The sequence below is a fragment of the Elephas maximus genome, chromosome 3 (assembly GCF_024166365.1).
Source record: "Elephas maximus indicus isolate mEleMax1 chromosome 3, mEleMax1 primary haplotype, whole genome shotgun sequence".
NCBI lineage: Eukaryota > Metazoa > Chordata > Mammalia > Proboscidea > Elephantidae > Elephas > Elephas maximus.
Window position 1 is genome coordinate 108,812,712 of NC_064821.1, and position 16,349 is coordinate 108,829,060.

Here is a 16,349-nt window from a genome sequence, read left to right on the forward strand (position 1 = left end):
CCGTCACGAGACTGAATGAGATAACCAAGGAAGTGAATAGATAGAGAAAGGATCAAGGACTGAGTCCTGGGCTACATAATGTTAAGAGATCTGGGAGAAGAGGCAAATAGGAATGACTAGTGAGGTAGGATGTATACCAGCAGAGCTGGTGTCCTGGACGCTGAGTGAAGAAGATGTTTTAAGAACATGAGGTGGTCAGTTGTATCAGATGCTGCTAATAGGTCAGATAAGATGAGGGCTGAGAGTAGATTATTGGCCTTAGCAATATGGAAGTCATTGGTGACCTTGACAAGGCCAGTGTTTGTGGAGTGGTAGTGGCAAAAGCCTGATTAGGACGGATTTAAGTAATAATAATGAGAGGAAAAAATTGAAGACATAAGCATAGATAATTCTTTTTTTAAATGTGTGTATATATGTATTTTTTTATAGATATATATTTTAAATTTTAGTTAAAATACACATAACATAAAGCTTTACCATTAGTGACATTTAGTACATTTACAGTGTTGTGCAACTATCACCACCGTCTAGTTATAGAACATTTTTATCACACCAAAAGGAAACTTTGTACCCATTAAGCAGTCACTCCCCATTCCCCTTCCCTTCCAGCCCCTGGCAGCCATTAATTTACTTTCTGTTTTTGTGGATTCGACTATTCCCGACATTTCATAAATTGAATCATACAATATGTGACCTCTTGTGTCTGACTTCTTTCACTTAGAGTAATGTTTTCAAGGTTCATGCTGTAGCATGTATCAGTACTTTATTCTTTTTATGGCTGAATAATATTCCACTGTCTAGATATATTTTTTTGTTTATCCATTCATCAGTTGATGAACATCTGGGCTGTTTCTACCTTTTGGGTATTGTGAACAGTGCTGCTGTGAACATTCGTATACAAGTTTTTATTTGAACACTTGTTTTCAGTTCTCTTGGATATATACTCAAGGGGAACCCAGGTGGCGTAGTGGTTAAGAGCTCAGCTGCTAACCAAAAGGTTGGCAGTTTGAATCCACCAGGCACTCCTTGGAAACTCTATGGGGTAGTTCTACTCTGCCTTTTAGGGTCGCTATGAGTCGGAATGGACTTAATGGTGGGGGCGGGGGCAGGGGGTTTGGTTTATATACCTGAGTGGAATTACTAGCTCATATGATAATTCTATTTTTAATTTATTGAGGAACCAACAAACTGTTTTCTACAGCAGCTGTACCATTTTACATTCACATCAGCTGTGTGCTTCTCCACATTTCAGTTTCTCCACATTCTTGTCAACACTTGTTATTTTCTGATTTTTTGGTTATAGCCAGCTGAGTGGGTGTGAAGTGGTATCTCATTGTGGTTTTGATTTGCATTTCCCTAGTGCAAATACAATTGATGATACAAATAAATTTAACTCATGATGTCTAGCATTTCATGTGCTTGGCAATTTGTATATTTTCTTTAGAGACATATCTATTCAAGTCCTTTGCCCATTTTTTAATTGGGTTATTTTTTTGTTGTTGAGTTGTAAGAGTTCTTTATATATTCTGGATACTAGAATCTCATCAGATACATAATTTGCAAATATTTTCTTTCATTCTGTAGGTTGTCTTTTCACTTTCTTATAGTGTTCTTAGGTGCTCAAAGTTTTTTAAGTTTGATGGAGTCTCATTTATTTTTTCTTTAGTTGCTTGTGCTTTGATGTCATATCTAAAAAAACTGTTGTCAAATCCAAGACCGTGAAGGCTTACCTCTATGCTTTCTTTTAAGAGTACTATGGATTTAGCTTTTATATTTAGGTCATTGATTGACCTTAATATTTTGTATATGGTGTGAGGTAGGTAGATAATTCTTTAGAGAAATTTTATTGAAACTGGTAGGAAAGATTTTGTTTGAGTCACATGTACACCAGTGTTCATTGTGGCAGTATTCATAACAGCTAAAAGGTGGAAACAACTTAAGTGTCTATCAATGGGTGAATGAATAAACAAAACGTGCTACGTGCATATGATGGAATACTACCCAGCTGTAAAGAGAAATGAAGTCCTGACCCATGCTGTAATGTGGATGAACCTCAAAAATCTTATACCCAGTGAAATAAGTCAGTCATAAAAACAAGTATTGTATGATCTCACTTATATGAAATAACAAGAACAGGAAAATGTATAGAGACCAAGGCTTATTAGTAGTTACCAGGGGTGGGAAGGAAGGAGAAAGGGAGAGTTTTTGTTTTGTGAGTGTTCGTTTATGGTGATTGGAAATTTGAAAACAGTTATGGGTGGTGGTTGCACAGCATGATTAATGTAATTGATATTGTTAAACAGTACACCTGAAAATGTTGAATTAACAAATGTTGTGTCTTTTACATATATATATATATAAGGGAGAGAGAAGTTTGTTGTTTGTTTTGAGATAGAAGGTAGAAGAAATAATAGCATGGGAATGGTTGGTAGAGAGGGAAAATTGTTGATATAGGAGAGAGTTGAGGGGTGCTGGAGCAATGTTCTTCAGTGAGAGTGATGGGGAAGGAACTAGAACACAAACGGAAGAATCGGCTGTGGACAGAGGCATGAACTGTTCATCTTTAGCAAAAGAAGGGAAGCAGGCAATAAGGGTACACATGCTGAGGAGGGAGTAGATGTGATGGCGGGCACCTGTAGAAAGTTCTCGTTTAACTGCTTCACTTTTCTTATTGAAGTGGGAAGCTAAGTCATTAGTTAAAAGTGGATTGGAAGTGTTAGGAGTATGAGAGCGGAGAAGGTGTGAAACATTTTTCTAAAGAGAATCAGGGTGAACAGACTAGGGAAATATATAGTAGTTGCTGAGCATTTGAATATCATGGTCGTATATTTAAATGGAGACCAATCAGTGTGGGTAAATGTTTTTCTCCAGGCCAGTTGCTCAGGTATAGTTGACGTAAGTGCAGGTGGAGAGTTGGGTGTTTCAAGGTTTACGGTTTTGTCTAGTGAAGATAACTACCTTCCTTGCATGGCACTTGAGAGTGAATGCATGGAAGTGAGTATAATGAGTGACCTTACAGGGTCGCTGTGAGTCAGAATCGACTTGATGACAACGGGTATGGTTTTTATTTATTTATTGGTAAGAAAAGGACATCAAAGGGGTAAAGAAAAGTGGAAAGGTGGTAGTAATAGTGGATCAAAGGTCTTGGTGGGGTCAGAAGATTGTTGGAGTGTTGAAAAGGTGGGAGATACAGTGGTCAGAGTAGAATGCATGAATTGTGATTACCAGGTGGTTGCAGTGTAGAGTATGACCTTAAGGGGTAGGGCTGAAAATGAGATTACTGGAAAAGAGAAGTTACAGCACATGAAAGACCAGGGTGTTGGGAGGTTCATCTACATATATATTAAAATGAGTCCAAGAATTAAGATGAGTAAGGTTTTAGAGAGCGATGATGAGGAAGGAGCTGAAGCTGTTGAGTAATGACCCTGGTAGTTTGGTGGATAACAAAGGTGGGAATAGTAGGGGATAAAGTCTGAAGACATGAGATTCAAAGCTGGGGCTTGTTAGGGTGCAGAGAGGGAGAACCAGTGTGGAAATGGCAATGAAGAGCCACTCCCAGGCTGTGAGTAGAAAACAGGCAACACTTGAGAGGGCAGAGGACCGAGCCAGGCATCATTTAGAACAAGGAGGTGAAGGAACTGTTCAGAAAAGAAGTTAAGGATGTAGGCGATTTTACTGCTCGGCTATACATTTTAAGTACCTTGAGGTTAAGGGCTGAGTTGTATTCATTTTTATCCTTTCAGAGCAGTGCCTGTGCATAAGGAGTTTTTGATAAATGCTTGTGTTCAGTAAAATGATTATTGAATGAATAAATGGAAAATAATTAAGACCCTGAAGGAGAAAATAATATTGGGCACCTACTAAGAACTTGCTGTTAACATGAATTCATTTAGATTTTAAAATGAAATTGAAAGCCCTGTAGTGTTTTCTTTTAATATGTTGTTGTTAGTTGGCTCTGACTCATGGTGACTCCATGTGCAACAGAATGATACGTTGCCCAGTCCTGTGCCATCTTCATGATCATTGGTGTGTTTGAGTCCATTGTTGACCTCCATTCTGTCAGTCTGTCTCATTAACGGGTTCCCTTGGTTTCACTGGCCTTCCACTTTTCCAAACAGGATGCCCTTCTCTAGTGATCAGGCCCTCCTGATGATATGTCCAAAGTAAGCAAGTCACAGTCTCAGACAATATTTTGTGATCATAGGGTTTTAATTGGCTGATTTTCAGAAGTAAATCACCAGACCCTTCTTCCTAGTCTTTCTTAGTCTTAAAGCTCTACTGAAATCTGTCCACCATGGGTGACCCTTCTGGTATTCAAAACACCAGTGCCATAGCTTCCAGCATCACAGCAAGAGGCAAGCCACCACAGTACAACAAACTGACAGATGGGTGGTGGCCTTTTAGTATAGTAGTTTACAATTGGTTTATAATCCCAGGCCTTAGATCTTATATGCTAGTTGACATGGGTAAAAGTTATCCTTCTAAGAAAAGGGGAGAATGCTCATACCTTTTTATATTATTTATTAAAATAAGGAGATAAAAAATGATTAATAATTCAATAACTACCAACATTAGAAAAAAGCTTTTATCGCCCATTTGTATGTGGCACCATGGCCAGGCAGTCTGATATCTATCACTGCAGTTTTGTGGTCTTTATATTTCACAAAGTGCTTTCATACGTAAATTATTTTTCCTAGACTGTGAGGGCAGAGGCATTGTTTGTATGCACATTTGTATCCCCAGCACCTGATAGTATCTAATATCTGACTTATTGGAGGTATTTAGTAAATTTGATAAACGGATGAGAAAATGAAGAAGTGTGTAAGTGAGTGAAGGAGCCCTGGTGGTGCAAAAGTGAAGTGCTCATCCGCAAACTCAAAGGATGGCTGAACCCACCCAGCAGCTCTGTGGGAGAAAGACCTGGCAATCTGCTTCAGTGAAGATTACAGCCTAGAAAACCCTAGAGGGAAGTTCTCTTCTGTCACAAGGAGTTGCTGTGAGTCAGAATCAACTCCACGGCCCTTAACAACAACTATATTGTGACTGAAGACTTCTAACTCTGAAGAAGGAAAGACAGGCTTAACAAGTAAACACTACAAGATACATGTAAAAGAGTTCTTTCAACCACTTAGCAATTCAAGGTATTACTTCCTTTTACACGTAAGAAAACAGGTAAATTAATCATTTTGCTCAAGGTCACACAGTAAGTGGCAGAGTTGGGACTAGGACCCAGGTCTTCTGGCTCCCCGCATCCTTCTCCTTGAGCATTATTATCACAGTTGAATCCAGAAGATAATGGACATGGGAAGGTGGTAAGGGGGCCACAGAGTTTGGAGCCCTGACACTAACAGCTCCTTGATGGAGGCAGTGGTTCCATCTGTTGCTATATTAATTGCCCTTTTCATGTAGCCTTTTCTTACTCATTTTTTTTCCCCTCTTTTACACTGCCATTATCAACTTACTTGCCTTTATAACTCTTCTTTGCCTCTCTTGTGCTCTCTCCAGGGGCATGATGATGCTGCCTGTCGTAGCTTTAGTTTTTAACTTAGTGGAGTAATATCTAACCTGGAGGATGATAAAAAAGAAACGTTTGAAAACAAATATCTCTGGAGTTCACTTCATATTTATGTGAAGTAGAACAGAATATATGCAAAGGCTTTCTCTGAATGTTCAGATCTGTTTATCTGATTCTTAAGCTGCTGTTTACATGATAGAGACATGTTCCATTAATGGTGTACTGTTATTGTGAGGAATTCCTGCCCCTTCTGTGTCTAGACTCATTTAGTTTGGATTGATAGTTATAACAAAATGAATCAGTAGTCCATATGGAGACCTTGCTGGCTTTTCTTTCTTTTCTTTTAATGTGTTTGTATGTATTTTTTCAAGTAGGAATTAAGATTATATTCTTGAATATTAAAATATTTTTTCTTTACCATTTTAGACCAGTCTGCTTAGTTTTAAATGAAATTCCTTTTATATCGACTTGGTTTTTACTTGTGTCAACATTTAGGTGAGTCAAACCAATTTCCTATAGTTCTTATAGACTAATACTTTTTTACAAAGTGATTGTTTTGAATTGACAGTTCTCTTTTGATATTTTTTCTGCTTTCCTTTATAGTATGCTACCTCTTTTATTGAAAGATGAACTTTTGATGCCCTCGGTTGTGACAGTGATGGCATTTTTTATAGCTTGTGCTACCTCTTTTTCAATATTTGAAAAGATTTCTGAAGAAGAACTGCGGCTGCAATCCTTTTCTGTTTCTGTTAGGAAGTATCTTCCATGTTTTACATTTCTTCCCAGAATTATACAACATTTGGTAAGTGGTTCAGTTTTTAAGGAATGGTACATTTTTCCGCATGCCAGTAATTTTTTAAATCATTGAAATTTCTTCTTTACATATTTTTTTGAGGTATAATTCACATAAATTGACCCATAAAATTCATCACTTTAAGTTTATATTTCAGTGGTTTTTAGTATGTATACAGAGTTATGCAAACATCATCACAATCTAATTTCAGAATTTTTTCATTACTCCAAAAAGAAATGCTGTACCCCTTAGCAGTCACTCCCAATTCCCACCCTCACTCCTCACCCCCAGCCCTGGATAGCCGCTAATCTACTTTCTGTCTCTATAAATTTGCTTATTCTGGACATCTCATATAAATGAAATCCTATAATATGTGGTATTTTGTGACTGTCTTCTTAGGATAATGTTTTCAAGGCTCATCCGTTTTGTAGCCATGTATCAGTACTTCACTTGTTTTTATTGCTGAATAATATTCCCTCAGATGGACAGACCGTATTTTCATCAGTCGATGGACATTTAGGTTATTTCCACTTGTTGGTATTATGAATAATGCTGCTGTGAACATCTGTGTACAAGTTTTTGTGTGCTCATTATGTTTTCATTTCTCTTGGGTATATACCTATGTGTGGGATTGCTGGTCATATGGTACCTCTATGCCTAACCTTTTGAGGAACTGCTAAACTGTTTTCCAAAGTAGCTGCAACATTTTATATTTCTGTCAGCAGTGTATGTGGGTTCGTTTCTCTACAAACTCGTCAGCACTTGTTATTCTGTCATTTTGATTATAGCCATCCTAGTGGGTATGAGGAGCTCTGGTGGCACAGTGGTTAAGAGCTTGGCTGCTAACCTAAAGGTCGGCAGTTCAAATCCATCGCCGTTCCTTGGAAACCCTGTGGGGCAGTTCTACTTTGTCCTGTAAGGTCACTATGAGTCAAAATTGACCTGACAGTAACGAGTTTGGTTTAGTGAGTATGAGGGACTCCCTGAATGGTACTAATGGTTAATGTGCTTGGCTCCTAAGTGAAAGCCTAGGAAGTAAGGACTGGCAGTCTACTTCAGAAAAATCAGCCATTGAAAACCCTATGGAGCACAGTTCTACTTTTTTGTGTTTATTGGCCAGTTGTGGATCTCTTTTGAAGGAATGCCAATTGAGATCCTTTGCCCATATATTTGTCTTTTTGTTGTTGAGTTGAAGAGTTCTTTATATATTCTGGATACAAGTTCCTTAGGAGGTATGTGATTTACAGACATTTTATCCCATTCTGTGGGTTGCCTCTTCACTTTCTTGATGGTGTTGTATGCAGCACAGAAATTTTGATTTTGATAAGTCCAGTTTATTTTTTTTGTTGTTGCTTGTGCTTTTGTTGTGTGTCTGAGATGGTAATAAAAGTCAGGACACTGGATGAACTCACCAAAGGCATGAATACAGATTGATAAGAGGAGAAAGTATTCAGCCCTGGGACACAGCAATGCATAGACGTAGGGGACATGGGAAGGAACTACAAAAGGAATCTGAGAAGGAGCAACTAGGGTGATGGCAGGAGAACAGGAGAGTATATTGTTGTTAGGTGCTGTCAAGTCAGTCCCGACTCATAGCAACCCTGTATACAGCAGAATGAAACACTGCCCAGTCCTGCACCACCCTCACAATCTTTGCTGTGTTTGAGCCCATTGTTGCAGACACTGTGTCAATCCATCTCATTGAGGGTCCTCCCCTTTTTCCCTGACTCTTTACCAAGCATGAAGTCCTTCTGCAGGGGCTAGTCCCTCCTGATAACATGCCTGAAGTATGTGAGACGAAGTCTCGCTATCATTTCTAAGGAGCATTCTGGCTGTACTTTTCTAAGACGGATTTGTTCGTTCTTCTGGCAGTCCACAGTTCATTCAGTATTCTTTACCAGCACCATAATTCAAAAGCATCAGTTCTTCTTCAGTCTTCCTTATCCATTGTCCAGCTTTTGCATGCATATGAGCCAACTGAAAACACCATGGCTTGAGTCAGGTGCACCTTAGTCCTCAAAGTGACATCTTTGCTTTTTAACACTTTAAAGAGGTCTTTTGCAGCAGATTTGCCCAAGGCAATGCATCCTTTGATTTCTTGACTGCTGCTTCCATGGGTGTTGATTGTGGATCCAAGTAAAACAAATTCCTTGACAACTTCAGTCTTTTCTCCATTTATCATGATGTTCCTTATTGGTCCAGTTGTAACGATTTTTGTTTTCTATATGTTGAGGTGTAATCAATCCTCAAGGTCAGTGCTTCAAGTTCTCTTCATTTTCAGCAAGCCAGGGTGTGTCATCTGCATATCACAGGTTGTTAGTGAGTCTTCCTCCAATCCTGATGCTGTGTTCTTCTTCATATAGTTCAGCTTCTCAGTGTACAGATTGAATAAGTATGGTGAAAGGATACAACTCTGACACACACCTTTCCTGACTTTAAACCTCACAGTATCCCCTTGTTCTGTTCAAACAACTGCATCTTGGTCTATGTACGGGTTCCACATGAGCACAATTAAGTGTTCTGCAGTTCCCATTCTTAGCAATGTTATCCATAATTTGTTATGATCCACACAGTTGAATGCCTTTGCACAGGTAAACATCTTTCTGGTATTCTCTGCTTTCAGCCAAGATTCATCTGACATCAGCAACGATACCCTGGTTCCACGTCCTCTCCTGAATCTGGCTTCAGTGTCTGGCAGTTCCCTGTTGATGTACTGCTGCAGCTGCTTTTGAGTGACCTTCAGCAAAATTTTACTTGCATGTGATATTAATAATATTGTTTGATAATTTTTACATTCTGTTGGATTGCCTTTCTTTGGAATGGGCATTTCTGGTCAGTTAGATCTTTTCCAGTTGGTTGGCCACGTAGCTGTCTTCCAAATTTCTTGGCATAGATGAGTGAGCACTTGCAGCATTACATCTGTTAGTTGAAACATCTCTATTCATATTCTGTGAGTTTCTGGAGACTTGTTTTTCACCATTCCCTTCAGTGCAGCATGGACCTCTTCCTTCAGTACCATTGGTTCCTGATCATATGCTACCCCCTGAAATGGTTGAATGTCGACCAGTTCTTTTTGGTACAGTGACTCTGTATTCCTTCCATCTTCTTTTGATGCTTCCTGTGTTGTTCCTAGAATCCTTCAGTGTTGTTCATAGACTCCTTCAGTATTGCAGCTCAAGGCTTGAACTTTTTCTTCAGTTCTTTCAACTTGAGAGATACTGAGAGTGTTCTTCCCTTTTGATTTTGTAACTCCAGGTCTTTGCACATTTCACTATAATACTTTGTCTTCTTAAATTGCTGCTTGAAATCTTCTGTTCAACTCTTTTATTTCATCATTTCTTCCATTCAGTTTAGTTACTCCGCATTCAAGAGCAAGTTTCAGAATCTCTTCTGACATCCATTTTGGACTTTTCTTTCTTTCTTGTCTTTTTAATGACCTTTTGCTTTCTTCATTTATGGTGTCCTTGCAGTTATTCCATAACTCATCTGGTCTGTGGTCGTTACTGTTCAATACATCAGATCTGTTGCGATGGTCTCTAACTTCAGGTGGGATATACTCACTCACTTTGGCTATCATTAGAGTTGTTTTAATTTTCTTCAGGTTCAACTTGAACTTGCATATGAGCAATTAATGGTCTGTTCTGCAGTCAGACCCTGGCCTTGTTCTGACTGATGATTCAGAGTTACTCCATTGTCTCTTTACATAGACATAGTCTATTTGATTCTGTGTATCCCATATGGCGAGGTCCATGTGTATAGTTGCCATTTATGTTGTTGAAAAAAGGTATTCCCAATGAATAGGTCATGCGATCTCCAGTGTTTCTGTCATCAAGGCTATGTTTTCCAACTACCGATTCTTTTGTTTCCAACTTTCGTATTCCAATTACCAGTAATTACCAATGCATCTTGACTGCATTTTTTAAAATCAGTTTCAGACTACAGAAGCTGATGAAAATCTTCAATTTCTTCATCTTTGGCCTTAGTGGTTGGTGCGTAAATTTGAGTAATAGTTGTATTAACTGGTCTTCCTTGTAGGCATATGGATATTATCCTGTCACTCACAGTGTTGTACTTCAGGATAGATCTGGCAGTGTTCTTTTTGCTAATGAATGCAATGCCCTTCCTCTTCAACTCGTCATTCCCAGCATAGTAGACCATGTGATTGTCCGATTCAAAAGGTGAATACCCATCCATTTCAGCTCACTGATGTGTAGGAGGAAATCGACCTTCAAGCATTCCATTTCATTTTTGACAACTTCCAATTTTCCTAGATTCATACTTTGTACATTCCAAGTTCTGATTATTAATGGATGTTTGTAGCTGTATCTTCTTATTTTGAGTCATGCCACATCAGCAGATGAAGGTCCTGAAAGCTTTACTCCATCCATGTCATTAAGGTTGACTCTACTTTGGGTAGGCAGCTTTTCTCCCCAGTTGTATTTCGAGTGCCTTCCAACCTGAGGGGCTTATCTTTTGCGACTATATCAGACAGTGTTCTGCTGTTATTTATAAAGTTCCAAGTGGTTTTTTCAGGGGGTAGATTGCCAGGTCCTTCTTCCTAGTCTCTTTTAGTTTGGAAGCTCCACTGAATCCTGCCCACCATGGGTGATCCTCCTTGTATTTGAAATACTAGTGACACCACTTCCAGCATCACGGCAACATGTAAGCCACCACAGTACGACAAACTGATAAGCAGTGGCAGAGACTGTAGTGTCGTGGAAATCAAATGAAGAGTGTTTCAAGGAGATGGGACGATGCGTTATTTCAAGTGCTGCTGAGAGATACGTACGAATCGGCTATTTGATTTAACGCAGTGGAGAGATCATTGTAGATCTTTGACCAAAGCGGTTTCATAGGGTGGTTGGGATAGAAGCCTGATTGGTTCTGGTTCACTAGTGAGTGGGAGAATTGGACACAGCAAGTTATAGACAACTGTTTTGGAAAACTTGGCTGTAAATAGGACCAGACAAATGGGATTTTTGTTTAAAATGGGAGTAATTTCTAAATGTCTGTTAGCAGTTATTCAAGATCATGGTATCATCACATCTCAAACTGCCCCATATTTCTTGTTTGAAACATTTACTTTGATGATTTCACTTGAGATATTTTCACTCTTTTCTGAGGTTGCCTCAGGAATTTTTCCTTGGAGGTTATTTGCAGTCTTTGTTTACTTATTTGTAAACCTTTTTGGCTCTCATCCTTCCCACTCTTCCATCTGGAATGACCACCGCATTACTCTCTATTCAAGTCTTACCAATTTTTTTCATAATACAGCAATTAAAGCATCCTTTCATTGCTGTTGGTGATGACCTTGTGTATAACAGAATGAAAGGCTGCCAGGTCCTGAACCATCTTAGTGATCACTGGTATGTTTGAATCCATTGTTGCAGCTATTTTGTCACACCATCTCGTTGAGGATTTCCCTGGTTTTTTCTGACTCTCTACCAAACATGATGTCCTTCTCTAGTGATTAGTGTTTCCTGATGACATGTACAAAGTAAGCGAGTCTAAATCTCACCATACTTGCTTTTAAGGAGCATTCTGGTTGTATTTCTTCTAAGACTGATTTATTTGTTTTTATGGCAGTCCATGGTATATTTGGAAACCGTGGTGGTGTAGTGGTTAAGTGTTATGGCTGCTAACCAAGAGGTCAGCAGTTCGAATCCACCAGGCACTCCTGGGAAACTCTATCAGGCAGTTCTACTCTGTCCTGTAGGGTCGCTATGAGTCGGAATCAACTCGACCGTAGTGGGTGGGTGGTGGCCATGGTATATTTAATATTCTTACTCACCACCACAGTTTGAACGCATCAATTCTTCTGTCTTCCTTTTTTACAGTCCAACTTTCACATGCATATGAGGCGATTGAAAAGATCATGGTTTATGTCAGATGCACCACAGTTATCAAAGTGATACCTCTGCTTTTTAAAACTTCAAAGAGGTGGTTTGCAGCAGATTTGAGGGTTGCATTTATGTCCCACATCTTTCACGAAAGTCACTGATTCCTCTTTCTGCTTGCTTTCTATATTTACTTGCAGCTTCTGTGTATGTACTATGTTGGAGTAGTAAAAATGCGTAAGATCTAGCTGGTCCTTGTCTTAGAAGAAGCTCACCATCTAGAGGTAGACTGTCCAATATGGTGGCCACTAAACACATGTGAAAGTCCAAGTTTAAATTTATTAAAATTAAATACAAAATTCAGGTCTTTGTTTGCAGAGGCGCATTTCAAATGCGCAGTAGCCACATGTGGCTAGTGGATACGGTATTGGAGTACACAGATGCAGACCGTTTCCTTTGTTGCAGAAAGTTCTTTTGGACAGCATACTGGGTAGAAGAAAACTGACTGCTACACAACCATAATAAATGCAGTGTTTTTTTTTACTGCTCATTTTGGCATTTAATCAAATGTGGCCATGTGGTTTTATTTAACTAATTTGCACATCCTCCTAATTAATGGAAACTCCTTGAGGCCAGAGAACCATGTGTTCTGTCATATACCCCACCGTGCTTTACTATATGGTATTAGCTCATCAAAAGCATTCAGTGAATAAATATATGAAATTCAGTTTTCCACTTGTCATGGAAAAAAAATTTTCATAGGTGGGCTCTGAGGATTAGCTCAGAGTTTTATTTCCTATAGGGACCAGGGCCCTAGGGAATGCCATGAATTTAGCCCTGACTAGCTATGAGTTGGAATCTACTCGATGGCAACAGGCTTGTCTTTTTGTTCTTTAGCAGTAACATCTGTACCAGATACTTTCCTTCACTACCTGGGTGGTATGAAGACAGAGGTTCACAGGCTTTAACAGCACGTGGGAATCACTTGGAGAGTTTTAGAAAAATACTGATGCTACTCCCAGAAATCGTGATTTAATTAGTCTAGAGTGTGGCTTGATCATTGAGATTTTTAAAACTCCCCAGATGATTCTAACGTGCTGCCAAGGCTCAGACCCACTGGTAGAAGAGATCAGATCCTCAGTCCTCACCTTCAGTTCTGTTCATATACAGCTATAAATCAATGTTACCTGCACATTTAAATTTTCTCCTTTATACTACTCAGTGATACTTTTTCCCCCTTCTTATAGTTTCTGATCTCAGTAGTTGCTATCGTCCTTCTGACGCTGATGACTGTCACACTGGATCCTCCTGGGGAGTTACCGGACTTATTTTCCGTATTGGTGTGTTTTGTATCCTGCTTGCACTTCCTGTTCTTCTTGGTGTACTTTAACATTGTAATCATGTGGGATCGCAGAAATGGACGAAATCAGAAGAAAATCAATTAGCTGCATCCCCAACAAATGGGAAAATGTGAACAGTGCTGAAAGGTTTTGTGAACTTTTTATTATGTATACATGAAATTATCATTTTGAGATTAACAGAATTATAATCATGGAATGGTGAACCCACTGTTGTCTACACAAAATATATGTGTATGAAGACCAAAGTCCAGTGGAAGCTTTTGTTTTCTAACTATTGCTTGTCCATGGCAAAATAAGAATAAAAACATCCTTAATCCAGTGTTAAGAAGTGTACTCTATGAATTGTCACGTCTTAAAAAATCTGCAGATAGTGTGAGCTTAACGGGAGAATTTAGCCACTTCTTTTTAAAAGAAATCACTAATTTTGGTATCCAAGTTTAGTTTTCCTTATATTTTAGAATGCAAGTAATATGTACTTTAGGACAGGTTCAATTAGTTTCATTGTTTATCTCAGGGAATTAAATTTGGACTAATCTAAATTACTGTGAAAGGCAATTTAAGCTGCTTGAAGTTTGTCCATGTCTTATTACACGAACAAATTTGAATTTTTTTTTTACAAGGCAGATAAACTGTGTTCTTATTTATATCTAAGGATTCTGATTTGCTTGAATAAAATTGAAAAATGAATTTTCCTGAACTTAAATCTAAATTTTAAATATAAATAGTTTGAATGAAGTATTTTTAATTACTCATGATCACCAGTTCTAAACTTTTAAGAATCATTCTGTTTGATTACCTTATATAGGATTCCATCTTGTTCTTTTTCACTATGACATGGGTCATCAGGATCACCATGGCCATAACCATTGATTCATATCATGTTTCATGTTAACTTGACCCTGCTAATACTATCCACTCTGTATTAGCAGAAGTCCATTTTTACTGTCTATTCTATTGCTACAAATAATGTATTATATCCATGTAGTAGCTTCTCATATAAAGATGAGTTTTCCTTTGTCTTGTGATAAAAATAAAACCTATGTTTTCAATGAATACGTACACTCCACTCAACATACAGCCATTAAAATATACTAAGTGGCAGTGTACTTTAAAGCAATGCAAGTCAAACGAAATCACACATATAATTTGGTTCTGGACATGGACAGCCACAGGCTAGTGGAAGAAGGTACGTGTTTTTAAGTAGATAAGCCTGATAAAGGAAGTAAGTTTAGACAAAGCAAAAATCAAGTATTTCTTTCTCAAAGCAAACGTGTATTAAGACTCAAAGGGCAGGTCAGTACAGAAAAGCAGCCTTGAATCACTGCCGAATCAGCAGGAACACTGCTGTCCATGGTCACCATCTGTAATCACTGTGCCAAATGCCAGCATTTTGGCTGGCTGGTGTAGCCTTATTTTTTGTAATAGCATACTTACATTGGATACTTACATTTAGTACAGGATGTTGATTCAAATCAGGTTAATGATGAAGAAGTTCCAAGTTATATTTATAACTTCTAAATAATTGGGGTAGAGAAACTTTATTATTTGCAAATAAATGTATAAACATTAGTAAAATGGAATGCACCTGTATTCAAGGCATCTTATAGGTATATCCTATAAATAAAATTTCCAGATGACTTAATTGAATTGAGTTACACTGTAGCTTCTCTAGAGAACTGATGGAATTAAGTCAAGTCTGTCTCTTGTATTTATTAGAAACTTTGAACTTTGAGGGATTAATTTCCAAAAAAACCAAAAATGTCCAATGATGAATAAGGATCACGGAAATAGGCAAAACCTTTCTCCCAGCTAAACTCAGGATTATAGGGATGCTTTAACATGAAGATACTTAGGCTATGCAGAAATATTAAAGATAGATTTTTTTAACTTTCTTTACCAATATACCCGTTAAAAAAGTTTTAGAGGGAGGAACCATTTTGGAGAAATGGTTTTCTCAATTTCCAAAGAACTTAAGTTTGCTTCTTAAAATGAAGAAAACAGAGTGTGTGTTCATGTATCATATATGAGGCATATAGAAGTCATTTTCCCTTGAGGCCTTAGGGAGGGGAAAAAATCCCCGATATAGCATTCTGTCCAAATGATAAACCACAACGAGTGAGTGAAACATTTACAAAAGCTAAGACAGTCAAAGGAGCCTCTTTGTTCAATGGAAAGAGAGTAAGAGATGGATAGGATATAACTAAATAATAGTTGGAGGAACACAATGGTTTCAAGTCTCAATTGGTCTCTTTTGTTATGTTCATTGGAACATCAGGGCCAAGTGTCCCCCCCGCCATATAAACATTAGTTTTGTGTGTGGATCTTTCTGCTTTGTCCTTCATGTGGCCTCCAAGGGTGATAAAGCGAGAGTCATCTGATCTACAATGAAGAGAACGGGGAAATGATTCTTAGCGGACCCAGCTGTTCTGAAAGGCAAAAGCTTAGTATATCAAGAGGTCAGACAGACAGTAACTTATTTAATAGCATTAAGCACATACCTACATAACTCGAATTACATGTGAAACCAATCTACTTCTTAACCCTTTATTTCCTGACTAATGTCTGGTTCTGGGTAGGTTGCTTTATATGTGTTTTGGCTGACATCCTAAGGTTAGCTTTTAATGCCAGAACAATCCTTTTGATATGTTTTACGTAACATTCTAATATAAATGTTATCTGTATCATAAAGTATTCTTAGTATTTGGTAGATGTATTTTCTTTAAAAAATCTTATTTAAATGGTACAAAGAAACTCAATGAAGGCAACTAGGTTTAATCATTAATTGGGTTACTGTTCAATACCTATGTCATTTATATTACTAGTTTATAAAAAACAATGAGTTG

General features: G+C 38.1%; 1 protein-coding gene across 13 annotated transcripts in view; it reads left to right on the forward strand.

Moving 5' to 3' along the window:
* Positions 1-16,349, forward strand: part of ALG6 (ALG6 alpha-1,3-glucosyltransferase) — an 81,861-nt gene that overhangs the window by 55,070 nt on the left and 10,442 nt on the right. For 9 of the 13 annotated variants that reach the window (XM_049879457.1, XM_049879458.1, XM_049879459.1 and 6 more), the window contains 3 exons: positions 5,942-6,010; positions 6,119-6,317; positions 13,393-16,262. In XM_049879457.1, coding sequence (XP_049735414.1) covers positions 5,942-6,010; positions 6,119-6,317; positions 13,393-13,590 — 466 coding nt within the window. In that variant the 3' untranslated portion in view covers positions 13,591-16,262. Of the gene's footprint in view, positions 1-5,941; positions 6,011-6,118; positions 6,318-13,392; positions 16,263-16,349 lie in introns of those variants that run through there. The other 4 variants (XM_049879455.1, XM_049879456.1, XM_049879454.1 and 1 more) reach the window with 2 other exon arrangements.